Below are 24,686 nucleotides of genomic sequence, written 5' to 3'. Positions count from 1 at the left end.
GAGTGCTATTCTGATACCTACTGGGAGCTGCTATCCAGCCTTTCAAAGTATAATCCTTAGCCCCATACAAAGAGTTGGAAAAGTGGAAAATATATATTAGGCTACGCCCCCTTGTGACCACTCAAGGTCACAGCCAGAAAATGTTCCTATTGGCACATAGAGTAACCTACTGCAATTGGATAAAGCATTGATATAATGCAGCAAATCAATATGACTAAGGTTTGTTTCACTGTAACCATTTCCTACAGGAGTATAAGGTGGGGATCCCGGTGGGACGTCCCCCAGGACTGGAACCCCAAGTGCATAAGTGAGGGGGGAGGGGTATAGCGGGTGGAACAGCCTAGCTGCTGATTGGTTCCTATCCTACAGTACAGGGTACGGAGGGCCACCAGCTCCCCAGCTCATACAGAGAATTCAGCCAGCAGGAAGTGGCACAGATGGGCGGGGCTAGTGGGGTTTGGGTGGAATTTCTCAATAAATCACTCTGAAATACAACTTTTTTAAAGGAGACATATTGGATAAATGGAAAAAAAAGGTAATTTTGTAGGCAATTATGAATAATATCTGGTGCTGGTTTCCCTTTGGGCTAAACATTAACCCTATCTGTAACAATGGCCCCTTTATTGGAGCTCCCTATAGATCCTCTCAGGTCCCTGTCTGGGTTTCACATGAGGGGTGGGTGTGTCCTGTGACGGCACCGAGCCGCGTGAAGGACGTGGACATAGGGTCGGACTCACACACACAATTCCTTTACACAATGAGGCTCTTTATTGCAGCTTCAGCATTGCCAGTTTGCTCAGAGTTCCTATGGTAGCCAGCCTGCACTTAGCGGTTCTACCTGCGGGGGGTGCCAGGGCACTGCTACTTCCAGGCACTGGAACATGTGGGTACAGCTGTGATGGTTACAGCTGGGCAGTCTCTGGGATCTACCTTGTGTATAATAAAGACTAACAAATTGGAATTGTTGGCAGCCAGAAAGGGAGCAGCCCCTGTCATAAATGCAGAACAGGGTTTGATTCCTTCTGCCAACCCAAAGGCAGCTTCCAGAGGGGCCAATCACAGCTGATACCACTGGGCCAATGAGGTGCCATTTAGTGAGCATGCCCAGTTTAGTCTGTATGCAGGATCCAGACAGGGCACAGCCCTTACAGGGGGTGTTGGGGCCAACTATGTGTATTGGATTACAGAGGGTCCGGGCTTTATTTGCCCTCACAGCAGGGGGCAGTTACCTTGGGAGAACAGGGCTAGCAATATAGAGCTCCCCCTAGTGGCAAGAGGGTACCAAACACAGAGTCTTCCTTATTCAGTCCTTAAGGGCAAAGTTCCTTCTATACAGGTAACAAGGTGGGAGCAAGGCCCAGCCCAGCACATACAGCTGCTCCAGGTAACTTGGGACTTGAGGGGCCACAACTTTCTCTCACTTTAGCTGAGATCTTCTTGTTTGGCCCAAATTAAAAAAAGTTTCATTCTTATTCCATTGTATTTTTGTACAGTATATTTATACTGTATGTGTGCACTCTGATTGGCTGTTGTTTACCCAGAAGTTATAGGGCAGGTTCCTTTGGGTTTGTACAAACAATGGGCCTATTTGCATTAGTTCCTACCCGTGAGTAAGGGAATCCAGTCGTCCCCAGTACTGAGCTTTACAGAGTCATGCAAAGGCCAAATGGACAATAAAGAGTTAAATGTTGCATGTTTTTGTTGCTGCAGGTTTCCCAGTGGTCACATTGGAAAGGATAAAAACCAGCCCAGTGGAATATCACAAAAAAGGCAACACTGTTCCAGGGAAATATGCTGAGCTGCCAATCAGTGAGTATCACAAAATGCCTTTCTATATATTGTGTATGAGACCCCCAGTCACCAGGAGATGCTACGAACTGGAGCCGCCATATTGTGTCCCTTATTTAGGTATTTAGGCCCGGTGCTGTCTCAGACTGAGTAGGATTTCTTACCCCAGCGCGGTACGGGTTTAACCAGTTGTAGGCAGCACAGGAGCAAGTTCATTTGGGCTCAGGGCTGGTGGTGCAGCCCCTGTGGGGGCCATTTACTGACACTCTCACAACAGGAACATCATCAGTATCACAAAGTTCATTCAACACCTGCATGTTTCACTGATTTCCAACACAAATGGTCTCACCATCTCCCAATATAGGGTTTGGGGAAATTACCCAGATTAATGCCCAGGCTGATTGCTCCATAATATACTGAGTTGCCGGGGCAACTGATCCTGCTGGAGACGGTGAAGGAACTGCAATGGTTTGCGGAAACCAGTAAGACTTTTGTTGTTGAGGGTCGGCCATACTTTGTCTCCTCCCATGGCATTGGGTTAGGATTGCCAACCAGATGGTATTCTATGGCAGGCATCACAAACTTACCAACATTGTACTTCCCAGTAAATATAATCTTCTGTATTGCTCCACCCAAGGCCTACATAGTTATGCCCCCAATTTACTTCTCCTTTAACTGACTCTCTTCCTAATCATTTAGATTTTTCCAATCTGCTCAGATAACTACCCCAAACCACTCAAATCCTGGCCCTAATGTCCCATTCACATCACCACTCAGTAATTCTTTTGGGCAATGATGAAACCCCTAGTTTGGGAGGTTGGGCAGATAAATTGACTGAGAGGTGGATATGGGGGAGGAAAAAGAGGGACCCCCCCTAGGGTTACACATTACTGGAAGGAACAGTTTGGGGAAATGTGGGACTAAATCCCTTGTACAGTAACAGGGTATGTGTTTATCCAATCAGCAACTGGCTTTTCCCTGTTCTAGTACTGAGAATGTACCCACTGCTCTTTATATCCATAACCAAATCCCAACATAATGCATGTGTATTTGTTCCATTAGGAACCGGGCCTAATGGGGAGAGCAGGAGGAACGTCGGTATTACTGTATTTAGACTCATTCCCTGTGGAACAGAAAATGACAATACAAGTAGCAGGTTGGCTATAAAGAACTACAAGCACCGAAAAGCTAAAATGGAAAATAGTTAGTGATGGGCGAAAAGTTTCGCCCAGCATGGATTCGCGGCGAATTTCCGCGTTTCGCCATTGCTGGATTGTTTCGAGAAACGGATGAAAAATTTTGCCGCGGAAAAATTCGCTGCATGTCCAAAAATTGTCGCCGGCGTCAAAAAAGAATAGTCGCGGGCGACAAAATAATAGCCGCGCGCAACAAAATAATAGCCGCGTGTGACGAAACAATAGCCGTGCAACAAAACAATAGTCGCGGGCGACGAAACAATAGCCGCGTGACAAAATAATAGTCGCGGGCAACGAAACAATAGTCGCGGGCGACGAAACAATAGCCGTGCGACAAAACAATAGCCGTGCGACAAAACAATAGCCGTGCGACAAAACAATAGCCGCGGGCGATGAAACAATAGCCGCGTGACAAAATAATAGTCGCGGGCAACGAAACAATAGCCGTGCGACAAAACAATAGCTGCGGGCGACGAAACAATAGCTGCGGGCGACGAAACAATAGCCGCGGGCGACAAAACAATAGCCGTGCGACAAAACAAAAGCCACGGGCGACGAAACAATAGCCGCGCATGACAATTTTTTTTGTCGCACAACATTTTCACCGTTTCGCAAATTTTTCGCCGTTTCGCGGATCTTTTGAAAGATTCGCGAATTTTTCGGCGAAGCAAAACGGAACAGATTCGCTCATCACTAAAAATGGTATCAGGAAGAATTTAGCAATTAAAGGTGAAGAAACAGCAATTTCCCCACTAATCCCTGAAAGCCACAAGGTGCCTGCACAAAGCACAAAGAGAAGTGAGTTCTGTAGCGCCCAGAGCTCCATCCAACCTTTTGTCTGTACAAAGTGTGAGAGACGATTCCGTAGCAACGAGGAACTTCTCTCCCACAAACGGATTCACACCGGGGAGAAACCATTTGAGTGCGGAGAATGTGGGAAATATTTCCGGACAAAGGCTAATCTTGAATCACATCAACGAACCCACACTGGGATTAAACCATTTGAATGCTCTGAGTGTGGGAGGCAATTCAGTCGCAAGTACCATCTAATTCAGCACCAGTTAATTCACACTGGGGAGAAGCCATGTGAATGTGCCACGTGTGGGAGAAGGTTTAGTCATAAATTTATCCTCAATAAGCACCAGTTAGTCCACACTGGGGAGAAACCCTATGTCTGTACTGAGTGTGGAATGGACTACAAGGATAAGGGGAGTCTGGTCACCTTCTCTGTCACACAGGGGAGAAACCATTTACTTATGAAGAGTGCGGTAAAAAATTGCTTCTGCAGGAAAACCTCAATAGCCACATGGTGACGCACAGTGCGGAGAAACCATTTGAATGCTCCGAATGTGGGAAACAATTCCACCGCAAGGATGGACTCCGAAGCCACCAGCCAACTCACACAGGGGAGAAACCTCACGTCTGTACTGAGTGTGGGACAGGCTTAAGGCATTGATCCCAGCTCAGAATACACCGTCAGCTTCACAACGGGGAGAAACCGTATAAATGTAATGAGTGTGAGGAAAGCTTTTTCCAGAGGAGTCTTCTCAAATCTCATAAGCAGACCCATTCTGGAAATAAACTATTCAGCTGTACTGTGTGTGGGAAAACATATCTGCGTAAGAGTAGGGTTTATAGACATCAGCTCATTCACCACAAGGACAAGAATATAGATGATACAGACTCCGGGCAATCCCCATGCATTGATACAGACCCAGAGGAATCCCTGACTACAGACTGAATAATATCAATGGGCTACACTGGTCTCCACCCCCTGGGATGTGCTAATGTGAGGTACTGCTATTAACCAATCAGCTACATATACTCAGTACACGGGTATTGCTTACTCATGGGGCCTAGTGCAACTCACTTGTCTCAGGGGGTGTGGTCCTTGTCTGTTTTGCACACATATCACGTGTATTCCAGAGTAGAGGGACATATTAGGGAGATATTAGGGACCCCCACGATGACTACGACCAACTCCAACCTTATTTCTACCCCCCTGAAACATAAACATATACACAACCTTGGACATATTTGCAGCTGTAAAAATAAACCCTTCCCCAAATAATGCAGTTCAGAAACTTGGAAAACCAATTTGTAAGCCAATAAATCATATGTATCCTACTGCAGCCAATAGGGAGCAGGTGTCTCACCAATCTCATTTTCAGCGTGATCCTCTCACCATGTAATTGTAGGGACCCATAGGGTTAAGCTCCCTATGGCTTTATCCCCTACCTCTTCACACCTTTATTGTTATTGGGTAAGAGCCCCTGTACTTGAGTTACAGTTCTAACACTATTCCTTATAGGTTTAGTCAGGTTGACCAATCCCCCTGCAGACTGATATAGTCTAAGCCTGGGTGCAGCAACAGGCCCCAGTAAGCCACCTTAGTCCAAAGAGCACTTACCAACTGGATAAGTCAGGGACAGGGCCCTGTGAATAAGGATAAGAAAGCACAGCAGATTATTTAATAGCACTTTCTAGGAGAGGTGAGCATAGTCAGCTTTAGCTAGTAATGGCAGCCATTAGCCCCACCAAAGGAGATACTAAGGGTTTAGCCTTCCCCAGGCTCTGTATGCCTTGCTGTAGGGAACACAGTTAAAGGAACAGTAACACCAAAAAATTATAGTGTATAAAAATAATTAATATATTATATAATATTGCTCTGCACTGATAAGAGTTGTGTGTTTTCTTCATAAACACTACTACAGCTTATATAAATACCCTGCTGTGTAGCCATGGGGGCAGCCATTTAAATTGAAAAAAGGAGAAAAGGCACAGGTTTTTATTTCTTTTATTCCTTTCCACTACCCTATTCTGAACACTTCTGATTTGTGTTTCATTAGACGTGTGACTGTGTATCTGGAATTGTCATCTCTAAAAGTTACTGTGATATACTGGCTGGGTGGCTAGGCCAATGATATACTGGCTGGGTGGCTAGGCCAATGATATACTGGCTGGGTGGCTAGGCCAATGATATACTGGCTGGGTGGCTAGGCCAGTAATATACTGGCTGGGTGGCTAGGCCAATGATATACTGGCTGGGTGGCTAGGCCAATGATATACTGGCTGGGTGGCTAGGCCAATGATATACTGGCTGGGTGGCTAGGCCAATGATATACTGGCTGGGTGGCTAGGCCAATGTTATACTGGCTGGGTGGCTAGGCCAATGATATACTGGCTGGGTGGCTAGGCCAATGATATACTGGCTGGGTTGCTAGGCCAATGATATACTGGCTGGGTGGTTAGGCCAATGATATACTGGCTGGGTGGCTAGGCCAATGATATACTGGCTGGGTGGCTAGGCTGGTGATATACTGGCTGGGTGGCTAGGCCAATGATATACTGGCTGGGTGGCTAGGCCAATGATATACTGGCTGGGTGGCTAGGCCAATGATATACTGGCTGGGTGGCTAGGCCAATGATATACTGGCTGGGTGGCTAGGCCAATGATATACTGGCTGGGTGGCTAGGCCAATGATATACTGGCTGGGTGGCTAGGCCAGTGATATACTGGCTGGGTGGCTAGGCCAGTGATATACTGGCTGGGTGGCTAGGCCAATGATATACTGGCTGGGTGGCTAGGCCAATGATATACTGGCTGGGTGGCTAGGCCAATGATATACTGGCTGGGTGGCTAGGCCAATGATATACTGGCTGGGTGGCTAGGCCAATGATATACTTTGCAGCATTACAGTTTTACGAAGAAAATATATATTATCAAATAATGAAAATATAAAATTACTGAAATATTGAATAATAAAGTGATATAAGAGGCCATTATACAAACTGTAGGTCTAACTTTCCCTTCACACACAGGCATTTCTTACTAATGAACTGGGAATAAACATTTGCCCAACAGAAAAATGGCCCCCATCCTCTCTGTCAGTGACAACTAAAACTTTGACAAGGAATAACAGGTGCCCCCCCTCCCCCCCCCAGAGAGCAGGAGGGGTCTCAGTGCCGCCCCCCAGTCACATTTGGGAGCCAGGAGTTGTGTTCCCTCCCTGCTCGTCCCCCCGCTGTATTCACATCTCCTGCCTGGCTGCCGGGTAAGTCCCTCTCCCTATTCCTTGCACTGTCCCCTCAGGCTCAGCCCTTGCTCCTACTCTGTGGGAAAGAGCTGTGGCACGGGAGGGGTTAATCACACTCTTTTCTGTCATGGAAGCTTTGCTGGGCTCTTGTGTAGGGAAACCTGTGGGGCTGCCATCCTATTGTAAGCACTTTGTACCCTCATATTTAACCTACAAACCCCACAGATCCTGCTGCCTGTCCCTATGGCAATGCATGCTGGGAAAGATCACATGGCTACAGCATCCCAAACAAAATGGAATCCTCTCAGGATAAATGGCTGTCCCCTGCCCCTGACAGAATGGGCACATAAGCAGCAGCCAGTGATAGGGACTGATAGGGGGACACTGAGCTAAAGTCTATGGGGGAATGGGGCAGTGAGTGAGGGGGACATGGGCCCCTTGGCTGTGTGTATATGGGGGGGCAGCTGCTCTGTCAGGGGAAGGGCTGGCACATTTAGGGGGGAAGGGGCACTGGGTAGTAAATGAATACAGGGCATGGAGTTCCTGAGGGAATTTAAGCCTCTATATAAATGACACAAGTAGCGCTGTATTTGGAGGGAGTGGGGCAAAATGGCGGCAGTAAGGCCGGACGGTGACAGCAGGGCAGGAGGGAGATGTAAAGCTAAGATGGAGGCGGCAGGGAAAACAGATACATAAAGCTAAGATGGAGGCGGCAGGGCAAGATGGAGACAGTGATATTCTATACCCATCCCCCCGGGGAGTAATCACACAACGCTAAACCTGTTATAATTTGACATGGTGGGTTCCAGCTGCTGCATCGCTCCAGAAGTTTTGCTTCATTTTGTAGAACTTTCAGTGCAGGACTGCATATCCCATGATGCACTGTGAGGCCTTTGCTGACAGGAGAGCAGCAGTGTTAGTTAGTCACATACAGTAGGTCCATTATTTTACCCACCCAGATTTTACATTATCCTGGAGTTGACGCCATTTTTATTTGCTGTCTCAAACAGGCAAGTTGCATTTTTCCCCCCAGATTTCCCAGAATTTACATTGTTTTGACGTCGTCCCCTGGGAAATGCAAACTTGGGGTTCTACTGTAGTTAGTAAGCTTTAATGGCTGCCATCACATTACTGGTTTGTAGGGTCACTGGCCTGTACGGAAAGGCTACAGCTCCCATGATGCACTGTCAGGTCTCTGCTCACAGAAGAGCAGCACTTGCAGGCAGAACATACAGTGAGATGTCGGTGCCCCTCAAAGCATTGCCCTCCCCTCCCAGTATCACTACAAACTGGTCCCGTTGGGCTGCAACTCCCCTAATGTACTGTACATAACTGTATGTAGGGTGGGAATGGGGAGCCCCAATAATGATTCTTGTTTCATTCGCTTAATTTAAAGCAAATCCCGGAAGCATTCGATTGGATGCAGATATGGACCAAGGAGTCTCCTTTCCGGGGGGAGAGCGGATAAGCATCTGCAGTGACATCACGGATTCCCAGTTGTTACGTGAGTAATGGGAGGCGGCCCTTGCGTCACACAGGCCATACACATGCGGCTTTGTTCCGCCAGTTTGGTCAGGGCTGGAATGAGGGGTCGGCAGAAGGGGCACTTGCCTAGGGCGCAACGTTGCCCCCCTGTCCCAATTCAATTTAGGGGGTGGAATGTTCAAATGGCACTGGATAGTAAATCCCGAGGGAATCACTGCACTGTCCTAGAATAAAGCAACTAAGACAGGTATGTAGCAGCTACACAGAGCCAAATGCCATTGCTCCAACCATGGCAGTGCCAACTGAAAATATCTTCCTCCCTTCAGTTAGTGCCACTACTGCCAGTCCCAATCCTGCTGCTGCCAGACCATTGGGCAAACTCAGGGTGCATTTCCCATGGCCTTTTCTGTTATCCAATCAGCTCAGCCGGCCACTCTGGGGAGCTCCTGTGCCCATGCAGCTTCCCATCAACAGATTCCAGGACTTGAGGGGCCACAACTTTCTCTCACTTTAGCTGAGATCTTCCTGTTTGGCCCAAATTAAATACAGTTTGTTTCTGATTCCTTTGTATTTTTGTTAATAAGTTGCTTTGTTATCTACTTTGGCTACAGTATATTTATACCAAGTGTGCGCTCTGATTGGCTGTTGTTTACCCAGAAGTTATAGGGCAGGTTCCTTTGGGTATGAACAAACAATGGGCCTATTTGCATTAGTTCCTACCCGTGAGTAAGTGAATCCAGTCGTCCCCAGTACTGAGCTTTACAGAGTCATGCAAAGGCCAAATGGACAATAAAGAGTTAAACGTTGCATGTTTTTGTTGCTGCAGGTTTCCCAGTGGTCACATTGGAAAGGATAAAAACCAGCCCAGTGGAATATCACAAAAACATCAATACTATTCATGGGAGAGGTGCTCCCATAAACTCTGTGGCTCATTTCAAAGCAAATCCCGGAAGCATTCGATTGGATGCAGATATGGACCAAGGAGTCTCCTTTCCGGGGGGAGAGCGGATACGGATCTGCAGTGACATCATGGATTCCCAGTTGTTACGTGAGTAATGGGAGGCGGCCCTTGCGCCACACAGGCCATACACACGCGGCTTTGTTCCGCCAGTTTGGTCAGGGCTGGAATGAGGGGTCGGCAGAAGGGGAACTTGCATAGGGCCCAACGTTGCCCCCCAGTCCCAATTCAATTTAGGGGGTAGAATGTTCAAATGGCACTGGATAGTAAATCCTGGGAGAATCACTGCACTGTCCTAGAATAAAGCAACTAAGACAGGTATGTAGCAGCTACACAGAGCCAAATGCCATTGCTCCAACCATGGCAGTGCCAACTGAAAGTATCTTCCTCCCTTCAGTTAGTGCCACTACTGCCAGTCCCAATCCTGCTGCTGCCAGACCATTGGGCAACCTCAGGGTGCATTTTCCATGGCCTTTCCTGTTATCCAATCAGCTCAGCCGGCCACTCTGGGGAGCTCCTGTGCCCATGCAGCTTCCCATCAACAGATTCCAGGACTTGAGGGGCCACAACTTTCTCTCACTTTGGCTGAGATCTTGTTTGGCCCAAATTAAATACAGTTTCATTGTTATTCCCTGGTATTTTGTTTGATGAATTGCTTTGTTTTTTACTTTGGATACAGTATATTTATACCAAGTGTGCGCTCTGATTGGCTGTTGTTTACCCAGAATTTTTAGGCCAAGTTCCTTTGGGTATGTACAAACAGGCCCGAATTTGTGGCAAGGCCAAATGGACAATAAAGAGTTAAATGTTGCATGTTTTTGTTGCTGCAGGTTTCCCAGTGGTCACATTGGAAAGGATAAAAACCAGCCCAGTGGAATATCACAAAAAAGGCAACACTGTTCCAGGGAAATATGCTGAACTGCCAATCAGTGAGTATCACAAAATGCCTTTCTATATATTGTGTATGAGACCCCCAGTCACCAGGAGATGCTACGAACTGGAGCCGCCATATTGTGTCCCTTATATAGGTATTTAGGCCCGGTGCTGTCTCAGGCTGAGTAGGATTTCTTACCCCAGCGCGGTACGGGTTTAACCAGTTGTAGGCAGCACAGGAGCAAGTTCATTTGGGCTCAGGGCTGGTGGTGCAGCCCCTGTGGGGGCCATTTACTGACACGCTCACAACAGGAACATCATCAGTATCACAAAGTTCATTCAACACCTGCATGTTCCACTGATTTCCAACACAAATGGTCTCACCATCTCCCAATACGGGGTTTGGGGAAATTACCCAGATTAATGCCCAGGCTGCTCAGACCTGCTTCTTTATATCTGCCCCATTTATATCACCAATTCTATTGAGCAATGTTGAAAACCCTGGTTTGGGAAGCCAGGCAGATCAATTACAGGGGAGGAACAATAGGAACCCCTTGTAGTGTTACACTGTGGAGGCAGGAACAGTTAGGGGAAAAGTGGGACTAAATCACTAGTACGATAACAGGGTATGTATTTATCCAATCAGCAACGTTTCTGTTCCAGTATTAAGCATGTCTATTGGATTAGATATCATCAAGTATAAGTAAATCTAGAGCAAATAGACTTGCTGAGTAATCACTGAAGATGTTTTACTACTCATCCGACGCCTTGGTAATCCTATCACAGTAACCCCACGGCATTCTCATCTCTGGTGTCACCTCTCTGAAGTTACAATGTGCCACTGATTGGATAAGAGGATGTGTTTATATACCAAGGACTTCCCATACCAGTCAGTTGAACTGAAGAAGCTGCTCGGATGAGTGGTGAAACGTCTTCAATGATTGCTCAGTCTTGTTGCTCTAGATTTACTTATAGAAGAAGGGTTTGTCAGGTATATATTTTCGCAAACTATTTTATATTTGCTGGACCTTCAATATCACCTTCATGTGTCATAACCAAGATGACTGCAATAGACTCCTCCTGGTGTTTTTTGTGATATTAAAATTGTTAGCAAAGTATGTGGGTAATCTGGATTAGCAGTAACAGTCAGGACTCTTACCAATCGGGATGATGCTGCAAGCATGGCTGATACTTTATTCACCTTACAACAAAAAGGAAACAGGAACATAACATCACATCCTGGAGACTCTTCCCAGAATGCACAGGTTCATAAAAGCTTTATAAACACAAAAACTATATGAATACTGACACCTACTGGCAGAACATAACAGTATAACACAGTATATTAGAGAGAAGGTTTTTGTTGCTAACTGACAGTGTACAAACACTAGTCTAACACCCCCACTTAACAAATACTTCTCACATTAGTCCCATTCTTGTTCTGAGCTTCTCAAATTTAGATCGTGGTAGTGGCTTTGTCATAGCATCTGCTATCATATTGTCAGTCTCACAGTATACAAGCTCAATGACATTTTGTTCCAGTAGATCACGCAGGTAGTGATGTTTAACATCAATGTGCTTGGTTCTGGCGTTGATCTTTTCACTGTTTGCAAGCTTTATACATCCTTGGTTGTCCTCATATAAAACTGTTGGCTGGGATATCGGCTCACCAATATCTTCTAATAGTTGACGCAACCAAATGACTTCTTGACTAGCATGAGCTGCTGAAATGTATTCTGCTTCTGTAGAAGACAATGCCACAGAGATTTGCTTTTTGCTAGACCAGGATATTGGGCTGTTACCCAACTTGAACCTGTAGCCACTTGTAGATTTGCGAGTACTGGGGTCACATATCCTGTGAGTTCTAGGACACCACTTGCTGATATCTTTAAACTTAAGTCTTTAGTTTGTTTGAGGTATTGCATGACTCTCTTAATTGCATTCCAATCTCTCTGACGAGGTTTACTTACACGTCTGCAAAGAAATGACATAGCAGCACCTATATCTGGACGTGTAGTGGTGGCAATGTACAAGAGTGCCCCCACTGCTTGTCTGTATTTTTCATTATTTGGCAGAAGATCTTCTTCTCCTTCCAACTTTAAGTAGGCTGTGTCCATTGGGGTGCTCACACCTTTGCATTCTGCCATGCCAAACTGATTAAGGATAACACCAATTTTGGCACTTTGATTTAGTAGAAAGCTTCCCTCTTCCTCTCTTTGTATCTGTATTCCTAGGTGGTAGGTCACATCTCCTAGGTCTTTGGTTTCAAAGTGCTTGTTGAGAGTTGGATTTAGCTTTGCAATTTCCTTATACTCTTTGTGAACAATTATCAAATCATCAACATAGAGTAGTAAATACATCCACTCCTCACCCGTGTGTTTGCAGTATAGGTATGGATCAGCTTTACTTCTTGTGAAGCCTTCATCTAACAGGACTTTATTCATTTTTGCATTCCATGCCCTCGCTGATTGCTTCAGCCCATAGAGTGATTTACTCAATTTACAAACAAGATGTTCTTCTCCATCTTTCACATAACCTTCTGGTTGTGTCATGTACAGTTCCTCTGCTATGTCACCATTAAGAAAGGCTGTTTTGATGTCATGATGTCTCACAATCATATTTCTCAGAACTGCAATAGCCATTAAAGTTCTAAAAGTACTTTGCTTGGCATCAGGAGCAAAAGTAGCATCATAATCTTCTCCATATTTCTGTGAGAATCCCTTTGCAACCAATCTTGCCTTGTATCGATGGATATTACCTTCAGAATCTCATTTAGCCTTAAAAACCCATTTACATCCAATTGCATGTTTACCTTGAGGTAACTCAGTAAGTTTCCAAGTTTGGAGCTGGTTGAGAGATGCCATTTCTTCATTGGCTGCTTTAATCCACATTTGCTTCTCAGGGATAGGCAACTTTTGCATTTCCTTCCATGATGCTGGTTCAGGCTGTGGTGCTGTGTGAACCACATAGGACAAGCATTTAGCTGGGTTGCCCTTATTGCTTCTTGAGGACTTTCTGACTGAACTTGTAGAGGTTTCATCTTCTGCCTGTTTAGTTTCTGTATCACTTACACTGACTTCCGTTTCTGTGCTCTGTAGTATTGGTTGAGGATCTTCTGTAGATTGGGCAGTTGTTATTACATCATGAAACTTTAGACATACAGAGTTTTCATCAATAATCACACTTCTGCTGATGGCTACTTTGTTGGTGTTTGGGTGCAGGATTCTGTACCCCTTTTGATATTCACTATAGCCAACAAGTATCCCTTCCTCAGCACAAGCTTCCCACTTTGTACGCTTTTCTTTGGGAACATGTACATAGGCTTTGCTTCCAAAGATTTTAATGTGCCTCAAGTCTGGTTTCTTTTCATTCCATAACTCAAATGGAGTCTTCTCTATTGCTTTTCCGGGTAAGCGGTTTTGAAGATAACCGGCTGTCACAATTGCTTCTCCCCAGTACATGGTTGCCATATCTGTATCAAAGAGCGTGCTTCTTCCACTTTCACACAATGTGTGGTTCATTCTCTCTGCAACACCATTTTGCTCTGGGTTGTATGGTACAGTTTTCTCAGAATGGCTTGTGTTTTGCCACTTGTGTACTCAGTCCCATTGTCTGCACGCAGTATTTTTGGCATTTTGCTAAATTTATTGCTTACTTGAGCAAGATACTCTTCAAGCTTCTCTGGAACTTCATCCTTGCTGTGCAGCAGGACTACTGTGTACCTTGAGAAATCATCAATAAATGTAAGAAAATATTTCTTCTTTCCTGGAGTCTGAGTTTTCATTGGACCACATAGATCTGTGTGAATTGGGTCCAGGGGTTGTTGAGCTCGGCTGTTACTGGCTTTTGGAAAAGGTTTCTTTGTCATTTTCCCCTTTATGCAGCTAGTACATTTCATTTGCTTACTACATGCATCAATGTTTATACCACTGGCACGCTGATCTTGAACTAGTCTTTTTATGGCTTCAGGGTTTCTGTGCCCAAGGCGACGGTGCCATGTATGAATACAGTTCACATCTCTTTCCTCTTTGGCAGCCTTAACCATTTCCTTACAGTCCAGTTCATCTCTGATTTTTCCTTTGGCGAGTACACAACTCCCCTTTGTGATAATGCAGTCATTACCTTTAAATGTAACTGTATTCCCTTGCTTAGTTGGCTTTTTCACAGACAACAAATTACTTTCAAGAGCTGGGACATATAGGACATTCTTGACAGGTATCTTTCTGGTGACTGTTTTGGAGACAGGGCAGTGCAGAAAACCTTCCCCCACTCCCTCTGAGACCATATATTGCCCATTAGCTGTAGCAATTCTTTCTGCTTTACTCTGAGTGAAGAATTTCTTGTCATCGTACATATGACTTGTAGCTCCTGAGTCAATACACCAGTTGTGAGTTGATGTGCCATCCTCTTTGGAGGAAGCACACTCTGCATTTGTGTCTTCCATTTCTCCTGTAACACTTTTGGCCTTTTGTTGGTTAGCTTGCCTCTTTAACTGATTCATTCTAGCTTTCCAGACTCTGCAGTTTGCCTTTAAATGGCCTGGCTTTTTGCAAACATAACATTCACGTGTTTCACGCAGTGCATTAGGGTTTGTAGTTTGATCTTTAATTTTTAGTGCAGTCTCTGTTTCTGTAGCAGATTTGCCATTTGCACTTTCTGCTTTACACTTGTATCATCCACGAGCTTTCCTGTAACATACCCTAGTGTAAGATCATCGTCTGGCCGTGCATCTAGCGCTGTGACAAGTGTCTCATAACTCTCTGGAAGGCTACTGAGCAGCAGTGCTGCAACATGAACGTCTTTTATTTCTTCTCCTACACCTCGCAGGCGTTCCACCATTTCTAAGGTGCTTCTTATATAGTCCTGCATATGCCGGCCTTTCATCAGCTTAGTCTGGTACCGGTTTCTAATTAGGTACAGTTTATTGCTGAGATTTGCCCTCTCATGTACTGATCATCGTCAATGCTGAGAGAAATAGTGCTCTGTGCCTTCTGATCTTTCTTTAACCATTCATTAGTGTGGCCTCCTGTATGCACTTCCATGTACCTTCTCTGATTAGCAGCATCTTTATTTTAAACTTCCAAGACTGGTAGTTCTGGTTGGTCAGATTAGCTACTGAGAACTTAGTGCAGTTAGCAGCCATTACTTCTGACTTTACTCGTACTGTCCCTGCTGGGTGCCTGAGCTGTGCCTATAACTGCACCACTATTCAGGTATATAGCTGGAGCGGTATCTGTTAGCTCTATCTGCAGCCTGTATGTGGCAGCTTATCTGTGAGCTCTATCTGCCAGCTGAATCTGGGCCCATAACCTATTAGCAGAGTATGTGGGTAATCTGGATTAGCAGTAACAGTCAGGAGTCTTACCAATCAGGATGATGCTGCAAGCATGGCTGATACTTTATTCACCTTACAACAAGACGGTACAACAACAGGAACATAACACCACATCCTGGAGACTCTTCCCAGAATGCATAGGTTCATAAAAGCTTTATAAACACAAAAACAATATGTATACTGACACCTACTGGCAGAACATAACAGTATAACACAGTATATTAGAGAGAAGGTTTTTGTTGCTAACTGACAGTGTACAAACACTAGTCTAACAAAAATCTATGATACAATATGGCTGAGAACTCTGTGTGCCCACTGCCTATTATCTCAATAGCCAAAGCCTGCTTGTATTGTTTGTACCTGAATTCTTATTATGTGTTCCTAACAGCGGCACCCAGAATCCCAACATAATGCATGTGTATTTGTTCCATTAGGAACCGGGCCTAATGGGGAGAGCAGGAGGAACGCCGGTATTACTGTATTTAGACTCATTCCCTGCGGAACAGGAAAAGGGAAAGAGAATAAAAGCAACAGGTTGATTGAACAACCAAAGAATCTGAAGAACTACAAGCAAAGAGAAGCTGAAATGGACAGTCATATAAAGAGGACTTTAGCAATAAAAGGTGAAAAAACTTCCCCACTAATCCCTGAAAGCCACAAGGTGCCTGCACAAAGCACAAAGAGAAGTGAGTTCTGTAGCGCCCAGAGCTCCATCCAACCTTTTCTCTGTACAAAGTGTGAGAGACGATTCCGTAGCAACGAGGACCTTCTCTCCCACAAACGGATTCACACCGGGAGGCCATTTGTCTGTGCTGTTTGTGGGAAATGCTTCTCACACAGAATCATCCTCCAAGCGCACCAGTGGCTTCATACTGGGGAGAAACCATTCCCCTGCTTTCTGTACAAAAGGGGCCTTCACCAACATCAGCAAATCCACCAGAAGGGGAAACCATATGTCTGTTCTACGTGTGGGAAAACATTAGCATCCAAACAAAGTCTTGCTCAGCACCTACTGATTCATGCAAATGTAAAACCTTATTCCTGCTCTGAGTGTGGGATTCACTTCCGACTGAAGGGATCTCTTATTAGGCACCAGGGGATCCACACTGGAGTCAAACCGTATCATTGTACTCAGTTTAGAAAACGCTTTTCCCGTAAGGAAGTCTGTTCTACATGTGGCAAACAGCTGAAGAGCAAATTCTCTCTTAACCAACACATGAAAATTCACAGCAACATAAAACCTTTTGCCTGTTCTGAGTGCAGCAAATCCTTCCGATTAAAGGCCTGTCTTCAGCTGCACCAAAGAACCCACACTGGAGAGAAACCATATACTTGTAATGAATGCAGAAAAAGCTTTGCCCAGGTTGGACAATTAAAGGCCCACTATCTAATTCACACTGGTGAAAAACCATTTGCTTGTTCTGAATGTGGAAAAGGATTAAGGTCAAAAGAGGCTCTCCGGGCGCACCTGTTGTGTCACACTGGGGAGAAGCCATTTTCCTGCTCAGAGTGTGATAAATCATTTAGAGTAAAGTCAAGTCTTCAAATCCACCAGCGCGTTCACACGGGAGAGAAACCATTTGAGTGTAAAGAGTGCGGGAAATGTTTCCGGATTAAGACGAATTTCAAATCACATCAACTAACCCACACTGGGATTAAACGGTTTGAATGCTCTGAGTGTGGGATGCAATTCAGTCACAAGAACGGACTAATTAAGCATCAGTTCATTCACACCGGGGAGAGGCCATTTGAATGTGTCACGTGTGGGAAAAGCTTTAGTCGTAAATTTACCCTCAATAAGCACCAGTTAGTCCACACTGGGGAGAAACCCTATGTCTGTACTGAGTGTGGAATGGGCTACAAGGATAAGAGGAGTCTGGTTGCTCATCTTCGGACTCACACAGGAGAGGCAGGTATTCCTTGTACTGAGTGTGGGAAAACCTTCCTGTCAGAGAAAAACCTTAAATTCCACATGCAGACACACACTGGGGTGAAGCGTTTTGCCTGCAAAGAGTGTGGGAAATCTTTCTCAAAAAAGTCACAGTTTGAGACTCACAAGCTAATGCATGCTGGGATAAAGCCCTTCCAATGTGCCGAGTGTGGAAAACTGTTCCGGCACAAGAGTTATTTTAAAATACACCAGTTAATTCACACTGGAGAGAAACCTTTTGTCTGTCCAGAGTGTGGGCTGGGGTACACGACCAAGACAAGCTTAAAAAATCACCTTCTCTGTCACACAGGGGAGAAACCATTTGCATGTAAAGAATGTGGTAAAAAATACCTTCAGCAGAGATCCCTCAATAAACACATGGAGACGCACCGTGCGGAGAAACCATTTGAATGCTCCGAATGTGGGAAAAAGTTACGTAGCAAGTATGGACTCCAAAAGCACCAGCTAACTCACACAGGGGAGAGACCCCACGTCTGTACTGAGTGTGGGAAACGCTTTAGGGATAGATACCAGCTCAGCATTCATCTTCGGACTCACACTGGAGAGACGCCATTTAAATGTGAAGAATGTGGGAAAGTTTTTGCTTCAAGCACAAATCTCCAGGTCCATAAAGTGACACACACGGGGGAAAAGCCATTTACCTGTGAGAAGTGCGGCAAAAGCTTCACCCAGAAGTCAAATCTGAACACTCACCAGCTGGCTCATGGGGAAAAGAAGTTTAAGTGTGAGGAGTGCGGGAAATGCTTCTCCTATAAGAGTTCTCTCCAGACTCATGAGCGGACCCATACTGGAAAGAAACCGTTCAGCTGCACTGTGTGTGGGAAAAAGTTTCCGCACAAGAGTATCCTTAATAGACATCAGCTCATTCACACCAAGGACAGGAGTACGGATGAAGGCTCCCATACAGACTCTGAGCTGTCCCCATGCACTGATACAGACTCAGGGGAACCCCTGACCACAGACTGAATAATATCAATGAGCTACAGATACTCAGTAGTTGGGTATAGCTTACTCCTGGGGCCTAGTGCTACTCACCTCTCTCTGGGGCTGCGGCCCGTATCTCTCCTACCTACCTATCACATCTATTCCAGAGTAGAGGGACATATTAGGGAGCTATTAGGGACCCCCACCATGACTACGACCAACTCCAACCTTATTTCTACCCTCCTGAAACATAAACATATACAAGTTTCTAATTGTGGCTCCAAAAACGTGACTTTTGTTGAGTTATCGCACAAAAACCCAGCGTCAAAAATCCGAAACCTCTAAAGTTTCTTGAGAAAAGAAGGAACTTCAAGGAAAGTGAAGGAACATCTGCCATTGGCTTCTACACAAACTCGGCAAGTTTTACCCGGCGAATTGTCGGAGTTTTAGCCGTTTCCCTGTGAATTTTAGGGCTAAAAATCCGATTTGAAGAGAAAAAAAAAAACCAATGGTTAGTAAATGGGCCCCTAAATATCACAATTTCTCTTCTTTAACCCTTTCAGTGCCAGAAGATCTGGGGTTTCCTGCAATTTTATTGCAACTTTTATTTTACTTAGGAAAGCTTTATATTGTTTGTTTTTTTCAGGACAACACAATTTTTTAAAATATACTAGGATTGTTGTGTATTTTTGTGTCATTTTATTTCGGTTACAAGTCTAAAAAAAAGGTAAAAAATGTCCTTAATTCAAGCACATGTACAGGTATGGGTCCTGTTATCCAGAAAGCTTGGGACATGGGATTTTCCACATAAGGGGTTTTCCCGTTATTGGGATCCCCATATCTTGAGTCTACTAATAAATAATTTAAACATGAAATAAACCCAATAGGGCTGTTCTGCCCCAATAAGGGGTAATTATATCTTAGTTGGGATCAAGTACAGGTACTGTTTTATTATTACAGAGAAAAGGGAATCATTTAACCATTAAATAATCCCAATAGGGCTGTTCTGCCCCCAATAAGGGGTAATTATATCTTAGTTGGGATCAAGTACAGGTACTGTTTTATTATTACAGAGAAAAGGGAATCATTTAACCATTAAATAAACCCAATAGGGCTGTTCTGCCCCCAATAAGGGGTAATTATATCTTAGTTGGGATCAAGTACAGGTACTGTTTTATTATTACAGAGAAAAGGGAATCATTTAACCATTAAATAAACCCAATACGGCTGTTCTGCCCCAATAAGGGGTAATTATATCTTAGTTGGGATCAAGTACAGGTACTGTTTTATTATTACAGAGAAAAGGGAATCATTTAACCATTAAATAAACCCAATAGGGCTGTTCTGCCCCAATAAGGGGTAATTATATCTTAGTTGGGATCAAGTACAGGTACTGTTTTATTATTACAGAGAAAAGGGAATCATTTAACCATTAAATAAACCCAATAGGGCTGTTCTGCCCCAATAAGGGGTAATTATATCTTAGTTGGGATCAAGTACAGGTACTGTTTTATTATTACAGAGAAAAAGGAAAACATTTTTTTAAAAAAAATTAGAATTGGTTGCTTATAATGGAGTCTATGGGAGATGGCCTTTCTGTAATTTGGAACTTTATGGATAATGGGTTTCCGGGTAAGGGATCCCATACCTGTAGAAAGTGTGGGAGACGATTCTGTAGCAATGAGGAACTTCTCTCCCACAAACGTATCACACCGGGGAGAAGCCATTTGTCAGTACTGAGTGTGGGACAGGCTATCGGGCTGGAAGCTACCTACTCAGCTTCTGACTCACACAGGGGAGGAGCCATTGAGATGTGAGGAGAGTGGGAAATGCTTTGGTGCAAGTACAAACCTCTGTAAGGTAAGTCTGTATGGTAAGGTGACGGCAGCGTGAATTCCTCTGTGCGTCGAACTGGAAAACCTGAAGCTTTTCTTTCAGAGGGTGCAGTTTGTGTTCCCTATAGGCAGCTTTGGGGCAATATTGTGAGTATAAATTCAAGCTGCCCTCGCCTTTTCACCTTCCTGCTGTGGGGCACTTAGAAAGTCACATTCAAGCGGAAGATTTAAACACATTAAAGGGACAGTAAAACTGACCTATCATTATATCTGTTTGGGGACAAATTAAGTCATTAAAAAAAGTTGGCGTTACTGTTCCTTTAAACAGTGGGTGGGTCCTGCCCTCTTATTTGGGGTATGGTGTTTCACAGAGCTCCACATAGAGATACACAGAATGTATAAAGGGAAAGCCCCCAGCTGAATATATGCACATTCCCCGCTTGAGCACCGAGTGTAAGCTCTCCTGCCCACAATCCCAAACCTGAGATACTGCCAGCGTGAGGGGGACGTAAGGAAAAAACATTCATTGCCAGTTTAACCCCTTCTGTGATTAGTTCAACTGGAGATGTTTCATTATAAATTTGTGCTATAATCTTTACAATCCTGTTTAGTGTGTTGTACTAGCCCCACATACCCCCCCCCCCCTCCCCCAGGAGTGCAGGACTCTGGCTCATACAAGGGGGAAGGAGGGGGGGGGAATAAGAAGATAAATAAAGGGAATGGATAATATACTGATACACTATATACAGGTCAGTGGGGGGGGATAGGAAGATAAATGGGGATGGATAATATACTGGTACACTATATACAGGTCAGTGGGGGGGGTTAGGAAGATTAATAATGGGAATGGATAATATACTGATACACTATATACAGGTCAGTGGGGGGGGATAGGAAGATAAATGGGGATGGATAATATACTGATACACTATATACAGGTCAGTGGGGGGGGGGGGATAGGAAGATAAATAATGGGAATGGATAATATACTGATACACTATATACAGGTCAGTGGGGGGGGGATAGGAAGATAAATAAAGGGAATGGATAATATACTGATACACTATATACAGGTCAGTGGGGGGGGATAGGAAGATAAATAATGGGAATGGATAATATACTGATACACTATATACAGGTCAGTGGGGGGGGATAGGAAGATAAATAATGGGAATGGATAATATACTGATACACTATATACAGGTCAGTGGGGGGGGGGGATAGGAAGATAAATAATGGGAATGGATAATATACTGATACACTATATACAGGTCAGTGGGGGGGGGGGGATAGGAAGATAAATAATGGGAATGGATAATATACTGATACACTATATACAGGTCAGTGGGGGGGGATAGGAAGATAAATGGGGATGGATAATATACTGATACACTATATACAGGTCAGTGGGGGGGGGGATAGGATGTTAAATAATGGGAATGGATAATATACTGATACACTATATACAGGTCAGTGGGGGGGGGGGGATAGGATGTTAAATAATGGGAATGGATAATATACTGATACACTATATACAGGTCAGTGGGGGGGGATAGGAAGATAAATAATGGGAATGGATAATATACTGATACACTATATACAGGTCAGTGGGGGGATAGGAAGATAAATAATGGGAATGGATAATATACTGATACACTATATACAGGTCAGTGGGGGGGGGGATAGGAAGATAAATAAAGGGAATGGATAATATACTGATACACTATATACAGGTCAGTGGGGGGGGATAGGAAGATAAATAATGGGAATGGATAATATACTGATACACTATATACAGGTCAGTGGGGGGGGATAGGAAGATAAATAATGGGAATGGATAATATACTGATACACTATATACAGGTCAGTGGGGGGGGGGGATAGGAAGATAAATAATGGGAATGGATAATATACTGATACACTATATACAGGTCAGTGGGGGGGGATAGGAAGATAAATGGGGATGGATAATATACTGATACACTATATACAGGTCAGTGGGGGGGGGATAGGATGTTAAATAATGGGAATGGATAATATACTGATACACTATATACAGGTCAGTGGGGGGGGGGGGATAGGATGTTAAATAATGGGAATGGATAATATACTGATACACTATATACAGGTCAGTGGGGGGGGATAGGAAGATAAATAATGGGAATGGATAATATACTGATACACTATATACAGGTCAGTGGGGGGGGGGGATAGGATGTTAAATAATGGGAATGGATAATATACTGATACACTATATACAGGTCAGTGGGGGGGGGGATAGGAAGATAAATAATGGGAATGGATAATATACTGATACACTATATACAGGTCAGTGGGGGGGGATAGGAAGATAAATAATGGGAATGGATAATATACTGATACACTATATACAGGTCAGTGGGGGGGGGGGGATAGGAAGATTAATAAAGGGAATGGATAATATACTGATACACTATATACAGGTCAGTGGGGGGGGGGATAGGAAGATAAATAATGGGAATGGATAATATACTGATACACTATATACAGGTCAGTGGGGGGGGGATAGGAAGATAAATAATGGGAATGGATAATATACTGATACACTATATACAGGTCAGTGGGGGGGGATAGGAAGATAAATAATGGGAATGGATAATATATTGATACACTATATACAGGTCAGTGGGGGGGGGGGATAGGAAGATAAATAATGGGAATGGATAATATACTGATACACTATATACAGGTCAGTGGGGGGGGGGGGATAGGAAGATTAATAAAGGGAATGGATAATATACTGATACACTATATACAGGTCAGTGGGGGGGGGATAGGAAGATAAATAATGGGAATGGATAATATATTGATACACTATATACAGGTCAGTGGGGGGGGGGATAGGAAGATAAATAATGGGAATGGATAATATACTGATACACTATATACAGGTCAGTGGGGGGGGGGGGGGATAGGAAGATTAATAAAGGGAATGGATAATATACTGATACACTATATACAGGTCAGTGGGGGGGGGGATAGGAAGATAAATAATGGGAATGGATAATATACTGATACACTATATACAGGTCAGTGGGGGGGGGGATAGGAAGATAAATAATGGGAATGGATAATATACTGATACACTATATACAGGTCAGTGGGGGGGGGGGATAGGAAGATAAATAATGGGAATGGATAATATACTGATACACTATATACAGGTCAGTGGGGGGGGATAGGATGTTAAATAATGGGAATGGATAATATACTGATACACTATATACAGGTCAGTGGGGGGGGATAGGAAGATAAATGGGGATGGATAATATACTGATACACTATATACAGGTCAGTGGGGGGGGGAAGGAAGATAAATAATGGGGATGGATAATATACTGATACACTATATACAGGTCAGTGGGGGGGGGGGGGATAGGAAGATATATAATGGGAATGGATAATATACTGATACACTATATACAGGTCAGTGGGGGGGGGATAGGAAGATAAATAATGGGAATGGATAATATACTGATACACTATATACAGGTCAGTGGGGGGGGATAGGAAGATAAATAATGGGAATGGATAATATACTGATACACTATATACAGGTCAGTGGGGGGGGGATAGGAAGATAAATAATGGGGATGGATAATATACTGATACACTATATACAGGTCAGTGGGGGGGATAGGATGTTAAATAATGGGAATGGATAATATACTGATACACTATATACAGGTCAGTGGGGGGGGGTAGGAAGATAAATAATGGGAATGGATAATATATTGATACACTATATACAGGTCAGTGGGGGGGGGGGGATAGGAAGATTAATAAAGGGAATGGATAATATACTGATACACTATATACAGGTCAGTGGGGGGGGGGATAGGAAGATAAATAATGGGAATGGATAATATACTGATACACTATATACAGGTCAGTGGGGGGGGGATAGGAAGATAAATAATGGGAATGGATAATATACTGATACACTATATACAGGTCAGTGGGGGGGATAGGAAGATAAATAATGGGAATGGATAATATATTGATACACTATATACAGGTCAGTGGGGGGGGGGATAGGAAGATAAATAATGGGAATGGATAATATACTGATACACTATATACAGGTCAGTGGGGGGGGGGATAGGAAGATTAATAAAGGGAATGGATAATATACTGATACACTATATACAGGTCAGTGGGGGGGGGATAGGAAGATAAATAATGGGAATGGATAATATATTGATACACTATATACAGGTCAGTGGGGGGGGGGGGATAGGAAGATTAATAAAGGGAATGGATAA

At 44.1% G+C, this 24,686-nt stretch overlaps 1 protein-coding gene across 1 annotated transcript; it reads left to right on the top strand.

Annotated features, from left to right (window-relative positions):
• Positions 1 to 6,924: 6,924 nt before the first annotated feature.
• Positions 6,925 to 19,233, top strand: LOC100485704 (zinc finger protein 585A-like). Its single transcript, XM_018094733.2, has 5 exons — positions 6,925 to 7,039; positions 8,448 to 8,525; positions 9,333 to 9,554; positions 10,295 to 10,393; positions 16,107 to 19,233. Exons 2-5 carry the CDS (start codon positions 8,450 to 8,452, stop codon positions 18,587 to 18,589), a joined length of 2,880 nt encoding a protein of 959 aa, XP_017950222.2. The 5' UTR covers positions 6,925 to 7,039; positions 8,448 to 8,449; the 3' UTR covers positions 18,590 to 19,233.
• Positions 19,234 to 24,686: the final 5,453 nt, after the last annotated feature.

This window comes from Xenopus tropicalis, chromosome 6, assembly GCF_000004195.4.
Source record: "Xenopus tropicalis strain Nigerian chromosome 6, UCB_Xtro_10.0, whole genome shotgun sequence".
Taxonomy (NCBI): Eukaryota; Metazoa; Chordata; class Amphibia; order Anura; family Pipidae; genus Xenopus; species Xenopus tropicalis.
The sequence above is the reverse complement of the archived record's forward strand: the minus strand, read 5'-3'. Positions and strand labels throughout refer to the sequence as shown.

Excerpts from the sequence above, each read along its gene's own strand:
- LOC100485704 (XM_018094733.2), top strand. The coding sequence starts at position 8,450 with ATGGACCAAGGAGTCTCCTTTCCGGGGGGAGAGCGGATAAGCATCTGC. Across the intron at positions 9,555-10,294 it reads CATGGATTCCCAGTTGTTAC|GTTTCCCAGTGGTCACATTG; the intron begins GTGAGTAATGGG and ends TTGTTGCTGCAG. Across the intron at positions 10,394-16,106 it reads ATATGCTGAACTGCCAATCA|GAACCGGGCCTAATGGGGAG; the intron begins GTGAGTATCACA and ends TTGTTCCATTAG.